We start from the raw sequence: 25,107 nt of genomic DNA on the forward strand, positions 1-25,107 counted from the left end.
TGATGAGGAGAGGTAAGAGAGATCCAGAGACTGTCATATTGTGTCTTCTTCAGTGTGTGATCAGTCATGTGTTGTGAACTGACAGCAGGTTTGTGTGTCTACACTCACAGCTCTCTCTAAGAGGAGACACAGGACCACCACTGAGGCCGTTTATGAGGAGATCCAGCACAAACACAAACACTTCACACACAGGGGTGAGACATGAGCATTAATCTGATTTAATATGATTAATAAGAGAGTCTGTAGACAGTTGATGTTCATTTATTATTAGCCTGTTAAACCTCCTGCCACAGAATTCCTGACAGAAAACCACAGAGCTGCAGGTGCATGTTTATGTGTGTGTGTCTGTGCGCGCACATGCTCTTGTTTCTTCCTGTGTCTATTTCTGGAAAGCAGAGATACTGTAAATGGGTTCATGTGAGGATAAATGAGAGTTTGTTTATAAGGCCAACATTAAATCATGTGTTTTCAACATAAAATCATGTGTTTTCATCATAAAATCATGTGTTTTCAGCATAAAATCATGTGTTTTCATCATTAAATCACGTGTTTTCAACATAAAATCATGTGTTTTCAGCATTAAATCATGTGTTTTTAACATTAAATCACGTGTTTTCAGCATAAAATCATGTGTTTTCAACATTAAATCACGTGTTTTCAGCATAAAATCATGTTTTCAACATTAAATCACGTGTTTTCAGCATAAAATCATGTGTTTGCAACATTAAATCACGTGTTTTCAGCGTAAAATCATGTGTTTTCAACATTAAATCATGTGTTTTTTAACATTAAATCACGTGTTTTCAGCATAAAATCATGTGTTTTCAACATTAAATCATGTGTTTTCAACATAAAATCATGTGTTTTCAACATAAAATCATGTGTTTTCAGCATTAAATCACGTGTTTTCAGCATAAAATCATGTGTTTTCAACATAAAATCATGTGTTTTCAACATTAAATCATGTGTTTTCAGCATTAAATCACGTGTTTTCAACATAAAATCATGTGTTTTCAACATTAAATCACGTGTTTTCAACATAAAATCATGTGTTTTCAACATTAAATCATGTGTTTTCAGCATTAAATCACGTGTTTTCAACATAAAATCATGTGCTTTCAGCATAAAATCATGTGTTTTCAGCATTAAATCACGTATTTTCAACATATAAACATTTGTGTTTTCAACATTAAATCATGTGTTTTCAGCATTAAATCACGTGTTTTCAACATTAAATCACGTGTTTTCAACATTAAATCATGTGTTTTCAACATTAAATCACGTGTTTTCAGCATAAAATCATGTGTTTTCAACATTAAATCACGTGTTTTCAACATTAAATCATGTGTTTTCAACATTAAATCACGTGTTTTCAGCATAAAATCATGTGTTTTCAACATTAAATCACGTGTTTTCAGCATAAAATCATGTGTTTTCAACATTAAATCACGTGTTTTCAACATTAAATCACGTGTTTTCAGCATTAAATCATGTGTTTTCAACATTAAATCACGTGTTTTCAACATTAAATCACGTGTTTTCAGCATTAAATCATGTGTTTTCAGCATTAAATCATGTGTTTTCAGCATTAAATCATGTGTTTTCAACATTAAATCATGTGTTTTCAACATTAAATCACGTGTTTTCAGCATAAAATCATGTGTTTTCAACATTAAATCACGTGTTTTCTGCATGAAATCCCGTGTTTTCTGTTTCTAATTATTTTAAAATTAAAATAATGAATATTTTCCTGTGTTTTCATTTACAAAATGCTTCATAATCAAGTAAATGAGGATTCAGTCTGTAATGATGAACATGTTTCTGATTCTTCTGCTCTTCTTTTAACAGAGAGTCTCATCTCTGAAGAGCTGCATTCTGGATATGAAGATGCTGATGGTCTTCTCTCAGGTTTGAGAAATAAAGCTCATTTTCACTCCGTCTTCAATATATATATATGTTTTTGGAATAATGTGTGTAGGATTCATGTGTTTTATTAACATATAACATATTAAATATAACAAATGACTCAATACTTTCTAAACACCACTCTTTACTTACAGTATATATTAACGGTTTGCTCCCCTCTATAGAAAGAGAGTTCAGAACTGCATATTATGATGACGTCACCAGCAACAGTGGCCTAAAAGGTCAGTGACCTTCATAATTAATCACATGACTCACCTCCACCTGACCTCCAATATCAACATATCTTAGCTTAACATTTTGTGTGTTGATGCAGAAGAGAAGATGAAGGAAAATACACTGGGATACTACGATGATGTCATCACTGATGGACTGAAACCAGATTATGAGACAGGTGTCGCTGTGTTATTGTGTATCTATGTATTAAATGCTTTAAAATATTACAGTATATGGAATATAAATGTCTTGATTAATGTGAGCTTATTAATAATTGTGTGAATTTGTAGAAAACACACCTGAGAGCTATGATGATGTCATGACCAGTGAACAGAGCTCTATTAAAAAAGGTTTTACTTTATTATATATAATTTTTAATATTCTTATTAAATCTAGATTATGTATTTTATTACGTTTTTATACATTTTTTGCCCTAAATTACATTTTGTCTCATTTTCACTCGCATGTTTAGTGAACACAGCAGAGAGTTATGATGATGTCATCATTAATGGACAGAATGTGACAGGTGAGTTGAACTACTATTTTTAATTCCCTTTGCATGCTCAAAATGCATTTTATATTCGTCATTTATAAGGAAAAGGATCCTTAAAGTGTTCAAGATCAAAGAGTTTTATAATATAATCAATATCACAGTGTTAGTAATATTATTAATAATATTGATTAGAGGGAGATCAGGAGGAATATGATGATGTGAGTGAAGATGTGAGAAACCTGCTGGGTACGTTATTCAAATGTTTTTAGAATACAAACTTAAATGTTTACACAGTAAAACATTAATATGAAGTGAGATTTTTCTTTTCAATAACAGATTATGATGATGTGGACGAGTCAAACAAAGAGGGAGAGACATTTGGGTCAACAATCAAACCCAGTTATTTGGTTCAACAAATCTGATCATTCAGAACTCAAGAGCAATATTGGTTTTGATATTTCTGATATATCTTTTATAATTATTTTATGATTGTTATAAGTTTAGAGTTTTTTAAGTTAAAAGCTTTGTTCAGTGCAATAAAAATCTTGCGTAGACAGAAGTTAGTGTGAACTTTGTGATTCTTAAAAGCACAACAGCAGTGACTTAAAGACATCTATGACCATCAGAGATGTATCAAATGACCATCAGTAATTTATCAAGTGTCCCTCAGAGATGTATCAGCCTCAGCATCACTGCAACAACTGGAGTTTATTGAGTGAATAATACTTAAAATATCTCTGGGTTCATTTTGTGTGCTTATAGTAATTCTTTGAATAAAAATGCCATGTATGCCATATAAAATTTTATCTTATGTGATCAGAAATGTTTTATTATTATCGTTATTATTATAAATAACAATAAATAAATATGAATTTGCTTATTTAATTGTAATGCTTCATTTCTCAGGCTGTAAATGTTGCATTAGGTGCAGTTCAACAATCTACAACAGGTTTGTTTCTAATTCACTAATAAAGCATCAGAATCCCGGAGCTGCTCATGTCATTTACATCCACAGAAGATGTCTGTAGTGTGACATCACTGCATATTCATACACAACTGCAGGAGTCACAAATTCAACCAAAGTCCTGTTAAATTCCTGTCGGATAAAAATAGTCATTGTCTGCAGTAAAGAGTTCCTCGCTTAATGACAAAATAATAATATTCAGATTTATTTTCGGTTGATTAGGTGAGTAAACTTAATCAAGCCCTCAACTTATTTTTAATGTTAATATAAGCTAGTAGTAATATATCTATAATCAGAGGGAATAAAAATGAGAGGGGTCTGGATGCAGACCTGGCGCAGATGCAATCTGAGCTGCATGCAATGCTTTTTAATGGACTCACCTAACTCTACCTCTCGCTGTGATGATCATCTGTCAGGTTAGAGAGCTAAAGTACATATTTAGCCCACACTCAATTCCATTCTATTCTATGCTAAAAAATAAAGAAAGTTTCATTGAAATAAAATAAGTAAATAAATAAATGCAAATCACATCAAATATAAGCGCATTCTGTTTAATATATAACTAATGACTGAGTATTTTCTAAATACTGCCATTTACTTTTTGTTTATAGCGAAACAGTCGAAAATTGCATATAATGATGATGTCTCCAATGAGAGTAGCCTAAGAAGTCAAAGTCAATGACCTTTTTAACTAATCATATTATTTAATACCAAATAATTGACAGTGTAATGTACTCAAATGCTGTAAAAAAGAAAATACTTTATGTATCCAAACCTATTTTGTGTTGATGCAGAAGATAATGTGAATAAAATTACACTGGAATACTATGATGATGTCATTACTGGAGGAGTGAAACATGATCATGAGTCAGGTGTCACCATAAATATTTACACTTTGCTTTGATTGTAATGAATGTGTGTGTTAGTGGTGAATGTGGAGAAGACACACCAAAGAGCTATGATGATGTCATGACCAATGGACAGAACTCTGATGTCAAAATGCATGTTTCTCTCTTTTTTTTAGCAATTTATAATATTTATGATTTTTTAAAATCAAGATTGTAACAATTAAATTTAAAATGACTGTCTTTAGGTTTTTTATTTGCTTATATTTATTTTATTTACTCATATTTGCATTTGCAGTGGACACTGCAGAGAATTATGATGATGTCATCATTAATGGACAGAGCTTTCAGGAAATACCTGGTAAATTGAACAGATTTATTTCAATCACTCTTTTCAAGCTTACAGTATTAGACTTTATTTCTGTGTAAAAATGAATCCTTTAAATGATACAAAGGATTTTATAAACATTTTTATGCCATTTTTGATCAGAGGGAGTTCATGAGGAGTATGATGATGTGATGAGTGTGACTGAAGATGTGAGAAACCAGTTAGGTAAGTTACTGTCAGCCTTTTGTATAATATTTGTATTTTTCTCCTCATGTATATACATTATAGATAATAATGGCGTCTGACTTGATATAATCTTTAAAAAATTAAATAATAACATTAATTATATTTTTAATAACAGATTATGATGATATGGGGGAGGAGTCAAACAAAGAGGGAGGGTCTGACTTGATGACCACACCCACCACCTTAATTCAGGAAATCTAATCAATCCAGAGTTAATATATTCACATTGGTTTGTGTGAAATCTTACTTTTTTTAAGTTATTTGAAACAAAATTTTGCTTATTTTTATTTTTACAATTAGGTTGTAGCTCTAGCACCCAACAAATAAGTCTTAATGTTGTTTTATAGATTTAATGTTAAAACAGCCTGCCATATTGATCCCTTAGACCAGTGTTTCCCAACCCTGTTCCTGAAGGCACACCAACAGTCCACATTTTCAACCTCTCCCTAATCAAACACACGTGAATCATCTTATCATAACATCAGAAGAGACTCCAAAACCTGAAGTTAATGGGTCAGATAACGGAGACATCCAAAATATGTACTGTTGGTGTGCCTCCAGGAACAGGGTTGGGAAACACTGCCTTAGACAGCCAAAATATTCATTTAAAATTTATAGTATATAAAAAAATCTATTTTGGTATGTTTAGATCTAGCTATTATTTCTATATGTGAACTCAAAGTGAGAAACATGATGCAGGTGGTTTATCATGTTTATCAGCACGATCTGTGTATCTGCAGGTGCATTATGCTCTAAATAAACTGGAATGTTTCCTCTCTCTAAAATCAGTTTCCTGTAACACACATCAATGTCGTCCATCGATGTTTCTCCTCAAGTGTCTCTGTAAGCTGGAGGAGGAGTCCTGTTCATCAGTGCTGATGTACACATTTATTAAATATGGTCAAAATAAAAATGATGTCTTCTGATTTGTCATGAGAGCTCTTTGATGAGTTCCTCTCTTCTGTCTAATAAGGTAAGAGTGACTCTGATTGGATTGTTTACTGGTTATGAAGGTCTCCATCTCGCTTTAGGTGGCAGCGAACCTCTTAACTTTAATCCAAAGAGATTGATCGGTGAAGATGGAAAGCTTTCTAACACTTATTTTTTGGTTTTGTGTGATCAGATTCATCTCAGCTGGTAAGTGTTTATATAATGTAATGTATTGCAATCAACTTGTCTTAAAAGGATATTTCAGAGTTTAAATGTTTCCATTTTTTTATTAATAGGCTGTATGTTGTTCTCTCACCATTTACTTAAAATGTAATATATGTTTTCTATTTCTTGTCTACAGCAAACGTGAGGCTGGTTGGTGGTAATGATGCCTGTGCTGGTAGATTAGAGGTTTATCATAATGGAGAATGGGGAACCGTCTGTGATGATTATTGGAGTTTGACAAACACTGCAGTGGTGTGCAGAGAACTGAACTGCAGCTATTCTTCAGATACAATGCATGCTGTTCACTTTGGATCTGGATCAGGACAGATTTGGATGGACGATGTGGTCTGCAGTGGATCAGAGCCCTCAATACTCAACTGTAGTAGCGATAGAATGGGTACCCATAACTGTGAGCCTAATGAAATGGTTGGAATTATCTGCTCAGGTTGGTTGATTTCCTGTACAGAATTTATTGTCAAATGACCATTATTTGTTAAAAAATCCAAATTAAAACATTAACTGGTAACACTTTATTTTGATGGTCCATTTGAGTATTAGTAGACTGTCAACAGATATTTAACTGACTATAAGAAACTTTGCAAGTACATGTCAACTTGCCAAAATTCAAAGTAAGTCTGATGCTGGAGTCCAACATCAATTTTACGTCTGTGTGACGATTGGTGCCGGCTGGGAATTTTTTTAATGTCTTCTTATCAATACTTCTGTGTTTAGGAGTCCGTCTGGTAGGAGGTTCTCGCTGCTCTGGGAGGTTAGAGATCCTTCATGATCAGACGTGGATGTCAGTGTGTGATGCTGCCTTTGACCAGCAGGATGCAAAGGTTGTGTGTAGAGAGCTGGACTGTGGGGCTCCTGTACAGGTGACTTTTGACAAAGGAGACGCTCAGATGTGGACTCAAGAGATTCACTGCAGAGGAGAGGAGTATCAGTTTGCTCTCTGTGCAACGTCACCTTCACACTCTTGTACTCATAGCAGCAGTGTGAGCATTGTGTGTGCTGGTAGGTGAATAATAAACATAGTATATAACATAGAATAAATATAGTATAAGTACTGACATCAGCGTTGAGTTCTGACATGCACTCTTTTACCTTCAGAAACAGTGAGACTAGCTGGTGGCCACAGTCGCTGTGCTGGTAGAGTGGAGGTTCTTCATGAGGATCAGTGGGGAACAGTGGAGGATGTTGCCTGGGATTTGACTGATGCTGCAGTGGTGTGTAGAGAGCTGGGATGTGGAAAGGCTTTGAGTGCACCAAAGAGTGCTTACTTTGGCAAAGGATCAGGAAAAACGTGGATTTCTAATTTATGGTGTACTGGGTCAGAATCTACTTTGATGAGCTGTAGATTCAATGGATGGGGAATAAGTTCTAAACATACTAAAGATGCTGGAGTCGTCTGCTCTGGTAAGCTCATCTAGAATTTTTTTTTCATGATTACTATTGTACTCTTCCACAAATTTGCAAGGATGAATAAAATGTAGTTTTACATCAGGTGTTTGAGCAAGTTAATTTGTTATATGATATGCAGAATTGTAACATGGAAAGTACAAAAATGCAGACAAAATGCATTTTGATGATGCGCTGTTTGCATTTTGTCCTAAAATGTTCCATTAAAAAAGATTCACTATTAACTTGTTATGTTTTGGGATTAAAAGGTTATATGACAGGAATGGGAAATATCATTAAAATCTTCCTTTTTATTTAAGGAGTCAGACTGGTTGGGGGATCTCACTGTTATGGCAGAGTAGAAGTACCTCACAATCAGACGTGGATGTCAGTGTGTGACACTGCCTTTGACCAGCAGGATGCAAAGGTTGTGTGTAGAGAGCTGGACTGTGGGGCTCCTGTACAGGTGCTGAGAGCAGCTGCTTTTGATAAAGGAGATGCTCAGATGTGGACACGAGAGATTCACTGCAGAGGAGACGAGTCTTATATATCTTTCTGTCCAACATCTTCTCTCATACACAATTGTACTCATGACATTGGATTGTTATGTTCTGGTATCGGATCTATAACTTTGTTATTACTGATATAACCAATAATTAAAAAACATAATTATTTAAGTTATTATTACATACTGTTTAACCTGTTCTTGTCCAGGTTACACTGACTTCAGACTGGTCAATGGTCCTGACTCCTGTTCTGGGAGAGTGGAGCTTCGGTATCTCAGTAAATGGGGTACAGTGTGTGATGCATGCTGGGATATGAGAGCTGCCAGTGTCCTCTGTAAACAGCTGAATTGTGGGATTGCTGTGTCTGTTGTGGGATCAGACTGGTTTGGAGAGGGAAGTGGTGAAATCTGGGCTGATGTGTTTGATTGTGACGGGAATGAAACAAAACTCTCCGAATGTTCAATCTCTTCATGGAGTCGAGCTGAACGTTCTCATAGACGAGATGTTGGAGTCATCTGCTCTAGTGAGGACATTTGATTAATAATATATATTACATGGATTACATTTATTAATATCTTAATAAACTGCCTCATGTTTATCTTCAGACTCGTCTCTGGCTCTTCATGAGGGTCTGGTGCGGTTGTCTGGAGAGAGACAGTGTGAGGGGCAGGTGGAAGTTTTTATCCAGCAGGTCTGGAGGAAGGTTCTGCTGGACTCCTGGAGTCTCACTGAATCTTCTGTGGTCTGCAGACAGCTGGGCTGTGGCTCTGTGTTCAACTTCTCCGGCTCCTCTTCATCCAGTCCTGAACACAGTCATGAGTGTGTGATGGGCTTCCAGTGCTCTGGGAATGAAGCTCATCTGGGGAACTGCAGCTCTCCACAAACTCTCAACTGCAGCTCCACACAACAGCTGTCGATCACCTGCCTTGGTGAGAACAACAACATCTGGGCAGATTCTGGAGTTGTTCCTGATCAATAATGTGTTTCTCTTTCTCTGAATATCAGGCCGCGGGTCCATCAGGCTGGTGGGTTCTGGGGGAGACTGTGCAGGGAGGCTGGAGGTTTTTCACAGCGGCTCATGGGGGACAGTGTGTGACGACTCCTGGGATATTAAAGATGCCCATGTGGTGTGCAGACAGCTGCAGTGCGGAGTGGCCCTCAGTAACCAGCAGGTACCAGCCTGGTTTGGTCCTGGTTCTGGACCCATATGGCTGGATGAGGTGGAGTGTAAGGGGAATGAGACGTCCCTGTGGAGCTGCTCTTCTCCAGGCTGGGGAAAACATGACTGTGGACACAAGGAGGATGTAGGAGTTGTTTGCTCTGGTGAACAGTTAATATAATTTCTGATAATAATATACAAAATACATTTAATACGTCAGGTTTTGGAACTGAGAAGGTCCCTGATATATATACTGTATTAGGAAAAGGATTTCACACCTTTTTGCGCTAATGAAATACTGAAATAAAAAGTGAAACGTTTCTTTTAAAGAATCAGCCACATAAAAGTTACAGCTATCTAAACCAGTGCACTGACTGGATTCTCATAAGACAACGCATTAATAAAAATATTATTTGCATCTTTTTCGTCAGTGTTTCATGATAATAAAAAAACATATTTTATTTCCACATTTTGGTTTAGTATCCTTTTTATATGGTTTAGGCCAGCTACTGGCCAGCTACTACTAATAGCATTTCTTTTTACAAAATATTTTTTCAAGGGTTTACAATATTCTCATTCTTTCCCCTCCAGAGTTTAAAGAGATCAGGTTAACTGAGGGCTGTGAAGGGAATGTGGTGGTTTTCTACAATGGATCCTGGGGAAATGTGTGCTGGAATCAGATGGACAGAGACACAGCGAGTCTGATCTGTCAAGAGCTGAACTGTGGAAGATCTGGCAGTGAACCCAGTCATTCAAAAAGACAGAAGTCTCTTAATTGGCTCGATAAACTTAAATGTAGGCGACATGATTCCACTTTATGGCAGTGTCCATCTGAACCCTGGGGACAGAATGACTGTAATAATGGTGAGGTCGCAACAATCACCTGCTCAGGTAAAATGATATTAAGTGGTCTTGTTTGTCCATATATGATTATTTAATGTATGATTTATGATGTTGTATGATGATCAATGACATTCAAAATCATTTGTATATCAGACGTGGAGAGTCGTGAGTCTCCACGGAGTCTTCTTACATGTTCTACCTCACCATCTCCACACCAGAGACAGTGTTCAAGTAAGTTCATAATGTGCTTGTATTTTATTTATTCATCGTAAACTTGAGTTCAGAATTATTTTAAATTAATGACAACTTATAATTGCAACAATTAATTACACTTGTTAATGTTGTGGTGCAGCAGTTCAGTGATGTTGATGTGTGTTTCAGCTCATGTTCCTCTCAGACTGCGTGGAGGGGACGGCCGGTGCTCTGGGAGGCTGGAGGTGTATCATAACGCTGTGTGGGGCTCAGTCTGTGATGATCTCTGGAACATCAGCGATGCTCAGGTGGTCTGCAGGCAGCTGGGTTGTGGAGCAGCACTGAGGGCTGATGGGAATTCAGCCTTTGGTGCTGGTGAAGGTGCTGTGTGGCTGAACAGAGTCCAGTGCAGAGGGAATGAGCTTCACCTGTGGGACTGTCAGTTCTCATTGAAGAACCACACTGACTGCTCCCACAAAGAGCACGCTGGACTCACCTGTGCAGGTCACTGAAAAACACTGAGGAATATTATTGATTTCATCATTTTAGTGGGTATAATATTTGTTTTTTTTTATTAGTAACTGGCATGTTTTTTTTAATGTTATGTCAGTTTTGCCAGATTTGCCTGGTGTCCCAGGGTCCACACCTCCTGCCAAAACAACATCAGCTTCAGGTCAAGTTTCAACACAAGTCCCTCATCCAGAAACTCTCCCAGTCCCCCCAGTGCTGGTGATTGTACTGGGAGTTGTGCTCTTACTGCTCTTAGTGCCGCTGCTTATACTGATTCAGCAGAACAGAGTGAAGAGGAGAGGTAGGAGAGATCCAGAGACTGTCATATTGTGTCTTCTTCAGTGTGTGATCAGTCATGTGTTGTGAACTGACAGCAGCTTTGTGTGTCTACACTCACAGCTCTCTCTAAGAGTAGACACAGGACCACCACTGAGGCTGTTTATGAGGAGATTCAGGACACACACAAAAACTTCACTCACAGGGGTGAGACGTTTGGTCTGTATCAGAGCTTGATTTGTAGAGATCAGTGGTAGTAACTTCATACTGAATGGTGTATTAAGATGCCTCATTGCACTGTGACGGTTAAAGAGAAGGACTGAGGTTTGTCTTTTATTAAGTGTGTGTGTATCTTGTATTTTTTACATTGTGGGGACCATATCGTTCTAAAATTTTAGTAATACCTGTACATTTTGACCATGTGGGGAGAGAAATTAATGGCGACGTGGTGGCGCAGTGGGTAGGTCAGTTGGCATTTCTGTGTGGAGTATGCATATTCTCCCGTGTTTATGTGGGTTTCCGGTTTCCCCCACAGACATGCGCTATAGGTGAATTGGGTAAGCTAAATTTTCCATAGTGTATGAGCGTAAATGAGAGTGTACGAGTGATTCCCAGTGATGGGTTGCAGCTGGAAGGGCATCCACTACGTAAAACATGTGCTGGATAAGTTGGTGGTTCATTCCGCTGTGGTGACCCCTGATTAATAAAGGGGCTAAACCGAAAAGAAAATGAATGAATGAATGTAAAAATAATGCAGATTGTTTCCTGTGAGGGTTGGGTTTAGGGTTGGAGTTAGAGGTTAAAACATACAGTGTATACAGTATAAATATCATTATGGGAAGTGCCCAAAAGGATAGCTGTACAAGTGTTTGTGTGTGTGTGTGTATGGATGTCAGAGTTAATATGAGTGTCTAAATGGTGCCCCAGGGGACTTTTTGTCCTTTTTGTAATTGGAAACATAAGTTTCCATAGTTCAACCATTTTTTAAGGCAAGCGTTCAAGGTTTACAATGAAATATCTTTTTTTTCATCTCATTTTGAGTGTATGTCAGTTCATCATTATGCTAATTAAACAGCATATTCAATTAATTATCAACCTTGCTATGGGTTAATCTTTATATGTTTGCCAATAAACAATTGTTTGCATAGATTAGAATGAAATAAATAACTGTTTATTGGACAATTTGTGGCAAGATTCAGTTTCATACTTCACTCATTTCAACATGGACAGAAATTCAGTGAAATAAAAGCTGTAATGTGATTGGTTATGAAAAAGATTCACAAACACGAAATTATTCTTTAGCCAATAGTATTGCCATGTCGCTTGGTATCTCTTTATAGTAAGGCCATTTCTCATTCTTCTTCCCCATAACAGGAAGTCTGCTTTCGATAAAACAGCATTCTGAATATGAGGATGTTAAGAAGTTTCCTTCAGGTTAGTGAACTGAAATGTATATACGGTGCTTGTTGTATAAAGAAACATAATGAATTCAAAACATTCACTCAGGAATTTTACATTTAATATTATTGAGCATTTAAAATATTTTCAGTTGAAATAAAATGCAAATCCCAATCCATATCATGCTGTTTTTAGGACAAACAACGGTAACACTTTACAATTACAGCACATGAATAATGATGTATTAATATGTAAACTAAACATCACTCTATTATGAATCAAGGATTAGTTAAGGCGCGTACTAATCAAGACCTAACTACAACATGAGTCACACGAGTTCATGTGTGAAGAATGGCTACCTTAATTAGTATTAGTACATGTTGTTGATTAATGTATTAGGTTTAAGCTAAACGTAACCAACTTATTCGCTGTTAATGTATAATTATGTGATGAATTTACTTGGAGGGGCACACCATCATGGGGCACAACTTCTGTGTTTAAACTGTTGATGTTGACAGAACACTTTTCTATTGTTATTCAGTGTACCTGATGAGCGTGCAGTGGAAGGAGTTCATGAGTAATTAAGAGTAAAGTCATGATATAATTATACATTAACATATCATGAGTTCATAGTGGTTAAATTAAGCATAAACTAATGTGGTAATTTATACATTCATTAACAAACAATCATGAACTAACTAGTAATTAAGGTAGCCGTTATTCACACATGAACTCATGTGACTCATGTTGTAGTTAAAGATAGTTAATGATTAGTGCATGCGTTCATTCATCATTAGTTTATTGTAAAGTAATGTTCAGCTTACATATTATACATCATCATTCATGTACTGTTATTGTAAAGTGTTACCAAACAACATTTAAATGTAACATAATAATAACATAATGTTAACATAACATTAATAATAAACAAAATATACATTTTAAAATACTGCACTAAAAAGAGACTTAAACACAATGTTCATTATGAAATTATAGTTTCTTTCTTTCTTTTTTCTTTTGGAATATACAGATGGAAAACCATCTGACTACTATAATGTCACAACCACTAAAAGCCTAAAAGGTCAGTAACTTTAATTACAGTAATTTCACAATTTTATAAACAGTTTGGCCTGGCAACAGTACACTTTTACACCTTTTTTTCAATTATAACTTTACTGCTAAATCATTAGCAACAAATCACAATAGAGACTTAAGAAAATATAACCACTGTAGGAATACGATCTCATGCGTCAGATTCAGCTTTAATTATTCAGATATGCATGTATGCTTTGTGTGTCTTTTAAATTTCGAATTTATCACTTTAAAAATCCCAAATTGTGTTTTATTTTTCATTATTTTGTTGGTGTAATAATTAGAAAACTGCGATGACGTCATCCTCATGCGACAGTTCTCTGATAATGCAGGTGTGAGTTTTAATTAATCATTTGAGTCCAATGTTTTTTCTTTGTTGTCTATTTGAAATGGCATTATATATTATATAGATTCTACATTAGTGTATTTTAAAGTGTAATATTTTGTTCATGTAAATAATAATTAACATTTTTAAATCAGAGGGAGATCTGGAGGAGTATGATGATGTGAGGACTCTCGATGATGACTTATTCGGTAGGTTATTGTCACCTAATTCACTTCACATTCAATATCTCCTGCTTAATTTTAATAACTAAATATTATAATGTTGTGCTGATGAGGTTACATTATTATTAAGCAAAAGTGGACACATGAATTTGTCCTTGTTTTCTAGCAGAAGACTATGATTAATGAGGATCCAGGAAAACAGGCTGTTCAAGTCAAAACCACAGCCTCCCAGTCATTTACAGCTTTTGAGAGGTCACTGCAGGGACTTTTATTCTATTTTGTTATATGTAATAATATACAGTACAATTACATTGTAAGCCAGTTGTCTACATGTAAACAGAATATATGTTGCTTTCAGATAGTTGTTTATTAAGTTGATGTTGTGTTTTTGATTTTATTTCGCCATATTCTGTAAATCAAAATTATATTATCAGACAGTCATCTATAGGGGCTTTATCGGAAATCATGAATCGGCACAATGAGGAAAAAACAGGGCTGTAAATCAACTTGTAGCTAGTTTATTAATTAAATTATTTACTATTGACCACCACCCTGGTCTTTAACTGTTCACTGCATCTTAAAATTGAACTATTTATTTAACTATGATCAATACTAATTCATATGTATGGGTTAACTTGTGTCTTATATTTGGTATGCTGTTCACAATCACATCTTTATTAGCTACAAAATCAGTTTTCAACCCCACTGAAAATGACTACACAATAATAATTAAATACAATAAGTGGCCAAACCAATTCTATTAATTAATTTTGCCTACATGTTTCGCACACATCCACTAGATGGCGCAGCTACACCTAATGGTTCTAAACAAAATAAGGTTCTTCACTCTTTAACAATAGTTTTTTTGTGGTAAATAGAAGCCTTTTAACCGGTTCCATAAAGAATCGGGCTTCAAAAGTGTTTAAAAAGACACTGTGTTATGTAATACAAATAATGTCAATTAGGTACTTTAACTTACTCAGGTACTGTGTGTGAAATGAACTTTTAGCAAAAGTAGCAAATACTGACAGTATGAGGGCCCCTAGCTTGGTCCGTCAGACTTTTTAAAATAAATTGCTAGTATTTTTTTTTTTTATTGTGGCATTTTAGCAGTGACATGAATAAAAGTGAAATATAAAAAAACATATTAGAACACAAAAGAAACTTGAATGACAAACTGAGACATTTTTAATTGAATAAATTCCCCCTTTTTCTCTTTTTTTATTTACAGGACAAAAGTTAAATGTATATAATCTTTTATTGGCATTGATGGTCTGAAATTCCTTTACCTGTAAATAAAAAAAGAGTGTAATGACTGTCCACCTCTTGAGGATAAAAAATTGTTTTCCACGAAAGATCTTTCTCTCCCAAATGAAAATAATAATCAAAATGGGTAAATCTCAATAATTCTTTAAGGTTTACTATTATAGGCTTAGTGTTGGACAACATGTTTAATCTGGAGAAAGGTTCACTGTTACTGTTGTATCTTTATTATGACTTTGTCTCGCACTTGTTCAAGTTATTGCTTGCAATTTAATGTGTATTATTGTATTTTAGATTATAAACTACTTGTATCATAAATAAACACATTTTGCACCAGTATATAGTATTTTATGTGGGCCACACATTTAATGATGAGCACCTATTTCTAATTTGTGACAATGCCGTAGATGTTTTTAGGTGCAGGTATGTAACAAAATATTCAGTTGTAATAGATTTATTATTTTATTTATAATCATCAATTTTAGAGAATAAAACGAAATATTAGTTATTAATGCTTAAAAACAATGCAATTTTTTGTAATGGGGTGGGGGTCTATATTTGGCCCATAAAAATATAGGGCGTATATTTCCATAGTTTATTTATTTATTTATTTAAGAGGCACTTTTGACATAAACCTCTTTACTAACAATAAAACATAAAGAAAAGAAAAACGAGCATGAATCCCTGATATAGCTTATTATAATTTTCTGTCAGCAAGCAGACTTAAGAGGACACATGGAAAGAGGAAACCTTATAGGGTAAACATAATAGGGTAAACAACAAATTTGTACAAAATTTCATTAATCAAATGTTATATAAAAGTACGTAACTGGTTGGTCAGTATATTCTTACTTTGTGAAATGTAGGCTATGTAAAATAATTTAACAAATTAATAAAATTTCAAATTGCAAACGTGAAATTCCTGTTTTGTTCTCAGAACAGCTTTGTTTTCAGAAAATGTATATGTATAATGTATATAATAAACATTATGAAATAGTTGGACTAGCTATAATTTATGAGCAGGAGCCAATGCTGTGACAAACTTTACAGGTTAACAATTAAACTGTTATTAATTACCTTCTTGAATCTGATTGGCTGATGCAATATTCTGCCAGTAACAGCACTGGTCCAGCCTCTTAACCCTTCTCCCTTGTATATTACTCCGCCCACATACAGCAACAAGCAGAGGACACAATACAGTTTGACAAATATTGCTACTGTTGGGCAACATAATGTACTTTTGAGGCTTTTTAGTCAAGAATGTAGTTGTTTAGATTGCAACTATGCAGCTTATTTATAAGGATAGTGCCTTTTTAAAAATATTTATAATTTCTGAGAGGCAGCACGTCAGCGCCATTAGCCTGTCTTTGCGCAAAGACGGTTGACTATGTTCATCCACAAGATGGCCACAGAGACCGCATAATAAGCCCTAAGAGAAAAACAGTGTAATTTCAAACTACAGCTATACAAATCATTATTAAACAGGTAAATGACTTTCTAAGTCGACCTCTCTCTTTTGTATGTTGTAGTGCTGTATTTATACCATAGTGACCATAGTGTGAAATCATGATTGCAACAGAGAAATACTAGGAAGTCTCTGTAGACTGATGGCATTTCATGCCGTTCAGCCTTATAATCTTAAAATGTGAGCAAAATCACCTGTTTTGTCATCATTTTAGACATTACGCTAGAGAATCATTCAAATACTAGCTTTAAAGTGACGTTAGTGAAAGAGCAACGGTTTCTGCTGTTCTGACGTCAGCTGCAGATGTGAATAAATGGCAAAAGAAAGTAGTTCCTCTTATAAAAGGGTTTTGAAACTCTCCGTGTTTGATTTTCTTTTTTACACACACGATTATGCCGCCGAACTGTTGTATAAACGCAATATCACACTCGAAGCAGTGCGATGTGGCTGTATATTGTCACTGGTGGAACACTAAGGCACACCTCCCACCAATGCCGATATACAGCCACACCGCACTGCTACTCCTGTGATATTGCTCATTTAATTGTTATGTAAGAAACCTAACTATAACTTTCATCATGTGGATTTGAGCAATATTAAAAAGCAGCAAACTAAAAGTATTGAAAATGTGAATGAGCATTAAGGGAAACAAAATAGATTTGTAACAACGTTAACCTACTTCTTAGAAAGTAATAATGTAAGAATAAAACTTTGTCTCCATCTGCTGGATGAGTTGAGTTTCAGAAAAAAATCCCACATATTTTTACCTACAAATGTCAATATATTATTCCAAAGCAACAATTTGAGAAAATTAAGTACTTTTATGTACAAATATTGGCTGAGCATTGTCAGATTGATATGGAACAACAGTGTAAATAATTTTATAATGTATTACCAATTTACCACTGAATATTGTGCAATTTGTTAGAACACAAGCAGTGATTTTAAAATATCTTTAAAAATGTATTTATTTAAAATATAAATGTACTTTTAATGTTTGATTTATTATCATTTATATATTTATAGCAAAGATTATCTATTTTGTATTTGTTAAATTAAGCTTGAGTGAGTGATCACTAATCAGAACTTGTTCTGTCTGTGCTGTGTGCAGGGGACAGACTTTGATGCTTCATATAATCTTCAGTGTTTCTCTGTCTGCTTTATGTTTAGTGTGTTTATCTCCAGGCTGACTTCTGACTGACACGAGTCTGTCCTCAGTGAAGTGTCTCTTCTTGACGCTGGAGGAGGAGTCCCGCTCATCAGCGCTCACACTTTATTGATATATATGGAGAAAATCCAAATGCTGCTTTCTGATTTGTCACTGATTGTGTTTGATGATTTCCTCTGTTGTGTCTAATAAGGTAACAGTGAGAGTCATTGGCAGCTGTGAGTCTCGCTCTCTCTTTAGGAGCTCACAGGAGACACTTTCTTCAGTCTGAGCTGAGGAGCAACACACAGAGACAGACATACGGAGTGATGAGAAAAGATGGAGGGATGCTTGACACTTGTTTTACTCTATATACTCACAATATCCAGATCTGGTAAGTGCAAAATAGGCAGCAAAAAGTTGAAATGAAATGTTGATGTAATTTATCTCCATTGAGTAGTTTATCTCTGATGGGCTCATATGTCTAGAAACTGAATAGAGGCATATTTCATATCTGGACTATGAGAATCTGAGACACTAGATCTATAAATTATCAATAATGTGCTATAATCGCTTAAAGGACAACCAGTGTTATAATGGCAATGCAATTCATAATCATTTTCATGTTTAGAGAAGCATTCAAGTTATGCCCTGCTTTAATTTTCCACATTCAAATAATGTATTACTCTTTGTGTGTAATGTTCTTGACACCAGATGAATATATATGTCTTAAATTTGTAATATTCCACAGGGTATTTAAAGCTGTTATGTTGCTATATGTCTCTTTTTTGCGTGTACAGATTTTGAGACTGTGAGGTTGGTTGGTGGTAACAGCCCCTGCAGGGGGACTGTGGAGGTTGTTCATGATGGTCAATGGGGAACTGTGTGTGATGATGAATGGGATATGACTGATGCTGCAGTAGTGTGTAGAGAACTGGACTGTGGAGATGCAATAGAGGCCTTGAGTCTTGCTCGCTTTGGACAAGGATCGGGACCAATCTGGATGGATGAAGTGGCCTGTAGTGGATCAGAGTCAACACTGAAAAACTGTAGTTCAGAAGGATGGGGTGAACATGACTGTGGTCATGGGGAAGATGCTGGAGTCATCTGCTCAGGCAAGCCTGTTGAATCTGTTTAAAAAATAATATTTTCATGGAATGTATAATTATTGTAATAAATAATTTAACAATAAGCACATCACATATTTTTATTATATAGATTTTTATTTATATAATGTGGACAAACATGTCATATTCCCAGACTATTAATTAAGATACCCCCTTAAACTGTAGTTCTGAAGGATTGCCAAATGACTAAAGAAACTTTTTTAACATTTCTTGAGTATTACCACCTTCTGCAACAATGGAAATAAGTGTGATTAGAAAAGCAAGAGTGTCCTCCGGGTGCGCCGGTTTCCCTCACCAAACATACGAATTGATATAGGTGAATTGAATAAACTAAACTGGCCGTAGTGTGTGAGTGTGTGTGTGACTGAGAGAGTAGGTGTGTGTGAATATAGGTTTCCCAGCACTGGAGATTCACGGGTTAGTGTATTCTCAGTGTTTGGTTGTAGCTTAAAGGGAATCTACTGCATAAAACATATGCCAGAGTAATTGGTGGTTCATTCGACTGTGGTAACCTCTGACAAATCAGAAACTAAGCTTAAGTAAAGTTAGAAGAGTGAGCTTGAATTTAGAAAAATACCTGAAAGAAAGGGGGAGAGAAGGAGACAGAGACACAGACACAGAGAGACAGCTAAGAAAAAGAGCAGGGCCCCAAGAAAAAGCCAGAGCCAGAGAGACCCAGTAAAAAGGCCAGACAGGAAAAGAGAGAAAATCATCAAGAGACACAGCAACAGTTAACATCTAACAGTTACAATGTGACTAAAACTAAATTTAAGACATTTAACCTGGCCAATCAGCTTAGCATAGAGCTTTCTCCAAAGTACTAAAGTTTTGATAGCTGACAGACCCCCAATCTATGCACATCTTGGGCTAGGCTTTGATCTTTATCAGCACTTCTGTGCCTTTAGGATCTCCAAATTGGGTGAGAAAGACATGCTTTAAAATAAAAACAAAAGTTTTTATATAATTTTCAGCCATACTCCAGTGTACATACGTAGGTAGATTTTGAGTAAAAGTTACATACATAATGTATATAATTTTTTCCCCCATTTTTTTTTTATCTGAAGAGATAGAATATTTTATACTGACCTATTGTTATTTTCCCTAAATACCTTGGGTTTAGTACCTAATAAAAAAACTTTATATATGCACACACACGCACGGACGCATGCACGCATGCACGCACGCACACACACACACACACACACACACACACACACACACACACACACATATATGTATATATATATATATTTATATATATATATATATATATATATATATATATATATCTATATATATATATATATATATATATATATATATATATATAATATTATATATATATATGTATATATACACACAACAGTTTTTTATACAACATAGAGCAAAAGTATAAGACCGCCATATATATAATTTTTAACTTGACTCTTTATAAAAATCATTTTGTGTTTGTTTTAAATTGTTTATCTTATTTACAGATCATAAATATTCTAGACTTGTTAATGGATCTCACTTGTGCTCTGGAAGACTAGAGGTTCTTCATGGGAACAAATGGCACACAATGTGTGACGTTGGCTTTGACCATCAGGATGCAGAGGTTGTGTGTAGAGAGCTGGACTGTGGGGCTCCTGTACAGGTGCTGAGAGCTGCTGATTTTGGTAAAGGAGATGCTCAGATGTGGACACAAGAGATTCACTGCAGAGGAAATGAGTCCTATATATCTTTCTGTTCAACATCTTCTCTTAAACAAAAGTGTACTCATGAAAAATACATTGGACTGTTATGTTCTGGTAATGTTTTTTTTTTTTTTTTTAGATGATCGTAAACAAATATTAAACATGAACATTTAGCTTGTTTCATACTGTTTAACTGAGTTCTGTGTTCTCTATCCAGGTTACACTCATGCCAGACTAGTGAATGGTCCTGACTCCTGTTCTGGTCGAGTTGAACATCAGTATCTCAGTAAATGGGGCACAGTGTGTGATGCATGCTGGGATATGAGAGCTGCCAGTGTCCTCTGTAAACAGCTGAATTGTGGGATTGCTGTGTCTGTTGTGGGATCAGACTGGTTTGGAGAGGGAAGTGGTGAAATCTGGGCTGATGTGTTTGATTGTGACGGGAATGAAACAAAACTCTCCGAATGTTCAATCTCTTCATGGAGTCGAGCTGAACGTTCTCATAGACGAGATGTTGGAGTCATCTGCTCTTGTGAGGACATTTTATTGAACAAATACATTTAATAAATTGTATATTTAATTGATATCTTAATAATCTGCCACATGTTCGTCATCAGACTCGTCTCTGGCTCTTCATGAGGGTCTGGTGCGGTTGTCTGGAGAGAGACAGTGTGAGGGGCAGGTGGAAGTTTTGATCCAGCAGGTCTGGAGGAAGGTTCTGCTGGACTCCTGGAGTCTCACTGAATCCTCTGTGGTCTGCAGACAGCTGGGCTGTGGCTCTGTGCTCAACTTCTCGGGCTCCTCTTCATCCAGTCCTGAACACAGTCATGAGTGTGTGATGGGCTTCCAGTGCTCTGGGAGTGAAGCTCATCTGGGGAACTGCAGCTCTCCACAAACTCTCAACTGCAGCTCCACACAACAGCTGTCGATCACCTGCCTTGGTGAGAACAACAACATCTGGGCAGATTCTGGAGTTGTTCCTGATCAATAATGTGTTTCTCTTTCTCTGAATATCAGGCCGCGGGTCCATCAGGCTGGTGGGTTCTGGGGGAGACTGTGCAGGGAGGCTGGAGGTTTTTCACAGCGGCTCATGGGGGACAGTGTGTGACGACTCCTGGGATATTAAAGATGCCCATGTGGTGTGCAGACAGCTGCAGTGTGGAGTGGCCCTCGGTAACCAGCAGGTACCAGCCTGGTTTGGTCCTGGTTCTGGACCCATATGGCTGGATGAGGTGGAGTGTGAGGGGAATGAGACGTCCCTGTGGAGCTGCTCTTCTCCAGGCTGGGGAAAACATGACTGCGTACACAAGGAGGATGTAGGAGTCATCTGCTCTGGTGAACATGCTGCTGTATTTTTTTTTTTGTAAAATTAATGAAATATATTAATATCTTCGCATGTCCATAATGGTCAGATTTGGTATTTTAAAATGACCCCTTTTCATTAATTTGTTTCCATGCAGAGTTTAAAGAGATCAGGTTAACTGAGGGGTGTAAAGGGAATGTGGAGGTTTTCTACAATGGATCTTGGGGAAATGTGTGCTGGAATCAGATGGACAGAGACACAGCGAGTCTGATCTGTCAAGAGCTGAACTGTGGAAGATCTGGAGTTTTGTCTGATTCTACATCAAGACTGAAATCAGCTCCTAACTGGCTTGATAAAGTTAAATGTCGACTACATGACTCTACTTTATGGCATTGTCCATCTCCACCCTGGGGTCAAAACTACTGTGATGAAGATGAAGTGGCTAATGTTACTTGCTCAGGTTAGATAGAATTTAAATGATTTATTATTTTCCTCTTATTAGACATATTTCCTTATCCCCTTAACTGTCACTGGTGGGACAGTTAAGAAACTAAGTATCATATAGTTTCTATATATCATACGAAATCCACATATCAATATTTTTGGCAACATAGTCATGAGTGATATTCATATTTAAACCATCGCCTTCTCCTCCTTTATTGCTCATAGAAGAATTCTTTTATTGTGGAAATCCCACCAACCACCCTCAATCAAAGCCTGGCTACATAACATGTTAGGTCTTATGAAATTGGAGAAGAAGTTCTCTCTTAGAGTCTCAACTAGTAGGTTTTATACTCATTGGAGAACATTACTGAATTGTTTTTATGAACTAGAACCTTTTGAAGAGACTATTTAAGTATCACATCATGGTCAGAATTAGCCCTGCCTTTTGCCTTACCACGCTGAGCCACCCCAAAGTTGGACTTGTTCACCCAGAGACAGTTCAGCACAACCAAATTACTACAGTAGCCAAGAAATAGGCAACTATCATTCCTATTTATCTTGCGACGTCTCACATCTAAAGATCAACAAAAGTACATTGCAGTTCATTTTATTTTTATTTAATTAGCACTTTTATTATTTGTGTGTGTGTGTGTTTATTTATATTTTTTACATTTTTGTTATGGTTGGATTTGTTTACATTTTATTTGCAGGTTTGTTCATTTGCATTGTCGAAGAGTCACTTATATGCTACAAGAGGACTGTATGCACATGTCATATTTGATAGTAGGGACTCATAGTGTGGTGGGAACAGTTAAGGGGGAAATTCCACAATTACATCTAAGTAAAGAAACACTAGGTGGAAAGAGCCTTGATTGTTTCATATTTTAATTTCAGTGGAGGAGAGTGACGAGTCCCCTCGGAGTCATCTGACATGTTCAACATCATCTCACCAGAGACAGTGCTTAAGTAATTGTCTGATTGGTTAATGCTTTTACCTGCAAAACCTGTAAACATGTTTGTGCATGACATTATTTGCATTTAAAGCTTGTGTCAGATTTAAGCAGTTATCTATATTTAGTTATGCTGTAAATATTGTGTTGCAGCAGGTCGATGATGTTGATGTGTGTTTTCAGCTCATGTTCCTCTCAGACTGCGTGGAGGGGACGGCCGGTGCTCTGGGAGGCTGGAGGTGTATCATAACGCTGTGTGGGGCTCAGTCTGTGATGATCTCTGGGACATCAGCGATGCTCAGGTGGTCTGCAGGCAGCTGGGTTGTGGAGCAGCACTGAGGGCTGATAGGAATTCAGCCTTTGGTGCTGGTGAAGGTGTTGTGTGGCTGAACAGTGTCCAGTGCAGAGGGAATGAGCTTCACCTGTGGGACTGTCCTCTCTCCCTGAACAACCACACTGACTGCTCCCACAAAGAGCACGCTGGACTCACCTGTGCAGGTCAATGGACAATTTTAAAATTGTTTTAGTGCTAGTAATTATTTTTTATTTAATCTTTTTTTTTCTATTTTAATAGACTTGCCAGATTTGTCAGTGTCCACTACTCCTGCCACATCAGCATCATCTTCTGCTGCAGTTTCTCAGACAGTGAGCTCAACATCAGTCTCTTCTCCACAAACTCGTCCAGAAACTCTCCCAGTCCCCCCAGTGCTGCTGATTGTACTGGGAGTTGTGCTCTTACTGCTCTTAGTGCCGCTGCTTATACTGATTCAGCAGAACAGAGTGATGAGGAGAGGTAGGAGAGATCCAGAGACTGTCATATTGTGTCTTCTTCAGTGTGTGATCTGTCATGTGTTGTGAACTGACAGCAGGTTTGTGTGTCTACACTCACAGCTCTCTCTAAGAGGAGACACAGGACCACCACTGAGGCCATTTATGAGGAGATCCAGCACAAACACAAAGACTTCACACACAGGGGTGAGACATGAGCATCAATCTGATTTAATATGATTAATAAGAGAGTCTGTAGACAGTTAATGTTCATTTATTATTAGCCTGATAAACCTCCTGCTTCAAACCACAGAATTCCTGACAAAAAACCACAGAGCTGCAGGTGCATGTTTACGTGTGTGTGTGTGTGTGCACGTGTCAGTAAGAGTCTCTTCCTGTGTGTATTTTTAGGAGTAATAAGAAGAGGTTCATACAGTATATTGGTATGTGCAGGTGCAGTTGTGTGTGTGTGTGTGTGTATCTTCCTGAGCATATTTCTGGAAGGCAGGAGTGGGTTAATGTGTGTTTTCTAATAGATCTGTGTGAATTATGTCTTCAGTGGTTAATAATAAAATATTTTTCATGTTTTTTGCATGTTGTCACTCACACAACACTTTATAATCCTAAGTCTTGTTTCTGACTGTTTTTTCCTCCTTCAACAGGGAGATTCAATTCTGAAGAACTGCATTCTGGGTATGAAGATGCAGACGAGTTTCTCTCAGGTTAGAGAGTGAAAATAAATCATTTGATTCATCATCACCAAGATATATATCAAATAAAGTTCATATCAATATCAAATATATGATTCCACCACTAAACTATGTGATTAATGACTCCAATATTCACTAATCAGAAAAAGAGTTCAAGACGGCTTATTATGATGATGTCACCAGCAACAGTGGTCTAGAAG

The 25,107-nt window shown here is 36.4% G+C and overlaps 1 protein-coding gene across 1 annotated transcript in view; it reads left to right on the top strand.

The window, feature by feature from the left end:
* The window catches only part of LOC130223542 (uncharacterized), a 160,987-nt gene that overhangs the window by 5,979 nt on the left and 129,901 nt on the right, over positions 1 to 25,107 (top strand). Inside the window, 25 exon segments of the mRNA XM_056456383.1 lie at positions 6,307 to 6,615; positions 6,903 to 7,191; positions 7,899 to 8,185; positions 8,286 to 8,354; positions 8,683 to 9,022; positions 9,084 to 9,400; positions 9,828 to 10,142; positions 10,250 to 10,281; positions 10,283 to 10,310; positions 10,461 to 10,775; positions 10,882 to 11,082; positions 11,181 to 11,264; positions 12,432 to 12,491; positions 14,028 to 14,081; positions 18,730 to 19,052; positions 19,851 to 19,873; positions 20,551 to 20,846; positions 20,950 to 21,264; positions 21,350 to 21,689; positions 21,751 to 22,067; positions 22,193 to 22,495; positions 23,613 to 23,927; positions 24,013 to 24,222; positions 24,321 to 24,404; positions 24,860 to 24,919. Of these exon segments, the coding sequence (XP_056312358.1) occupies positions 6,307 to 6,615; positions 6,903 to 7,191; positions 7,899 to 8,185; positions 8,286 to 8,354; positions 8,683 to 9,022; positions 9,084 to 9,400; positions 9,828 to 10,142; positions 10,250 to 10,281; positions 10,283 to 10,310; positions 10,461 to 10,775; positions 10,882 to 11,082; positions 11,181 to 11,264; positions 12,432 to 12,491; positions 14,028 to 14,081; positions 18,730 to 19,052; positions 19,851 to 19,873; positions 20,551 to 20,846; positions 20,950 to 21,264; positions 21,350 to 21,689; positions 21,751 to 22,067; positions 22,193 to 22,495; positions 23,613 to 23,927; positions 24,013 to 24,222; positions 24,321 to 24,404; positions 24,860 to 24,919 (5,286 nt within the window).

Source organism: Danio aesculapii, chromosome 4, assembly GCF_903798145.1.
Source record: "Danio aesculapii chromosome 4, fDanAes4.1, whole genome shotgun sequence".
NCBI classification, from domain to species: Eukaryota; Metazoa; Chordata; class Actinopteri; order Cypriniformes; family Danionidae; genus Danio; species Danio aesculapii.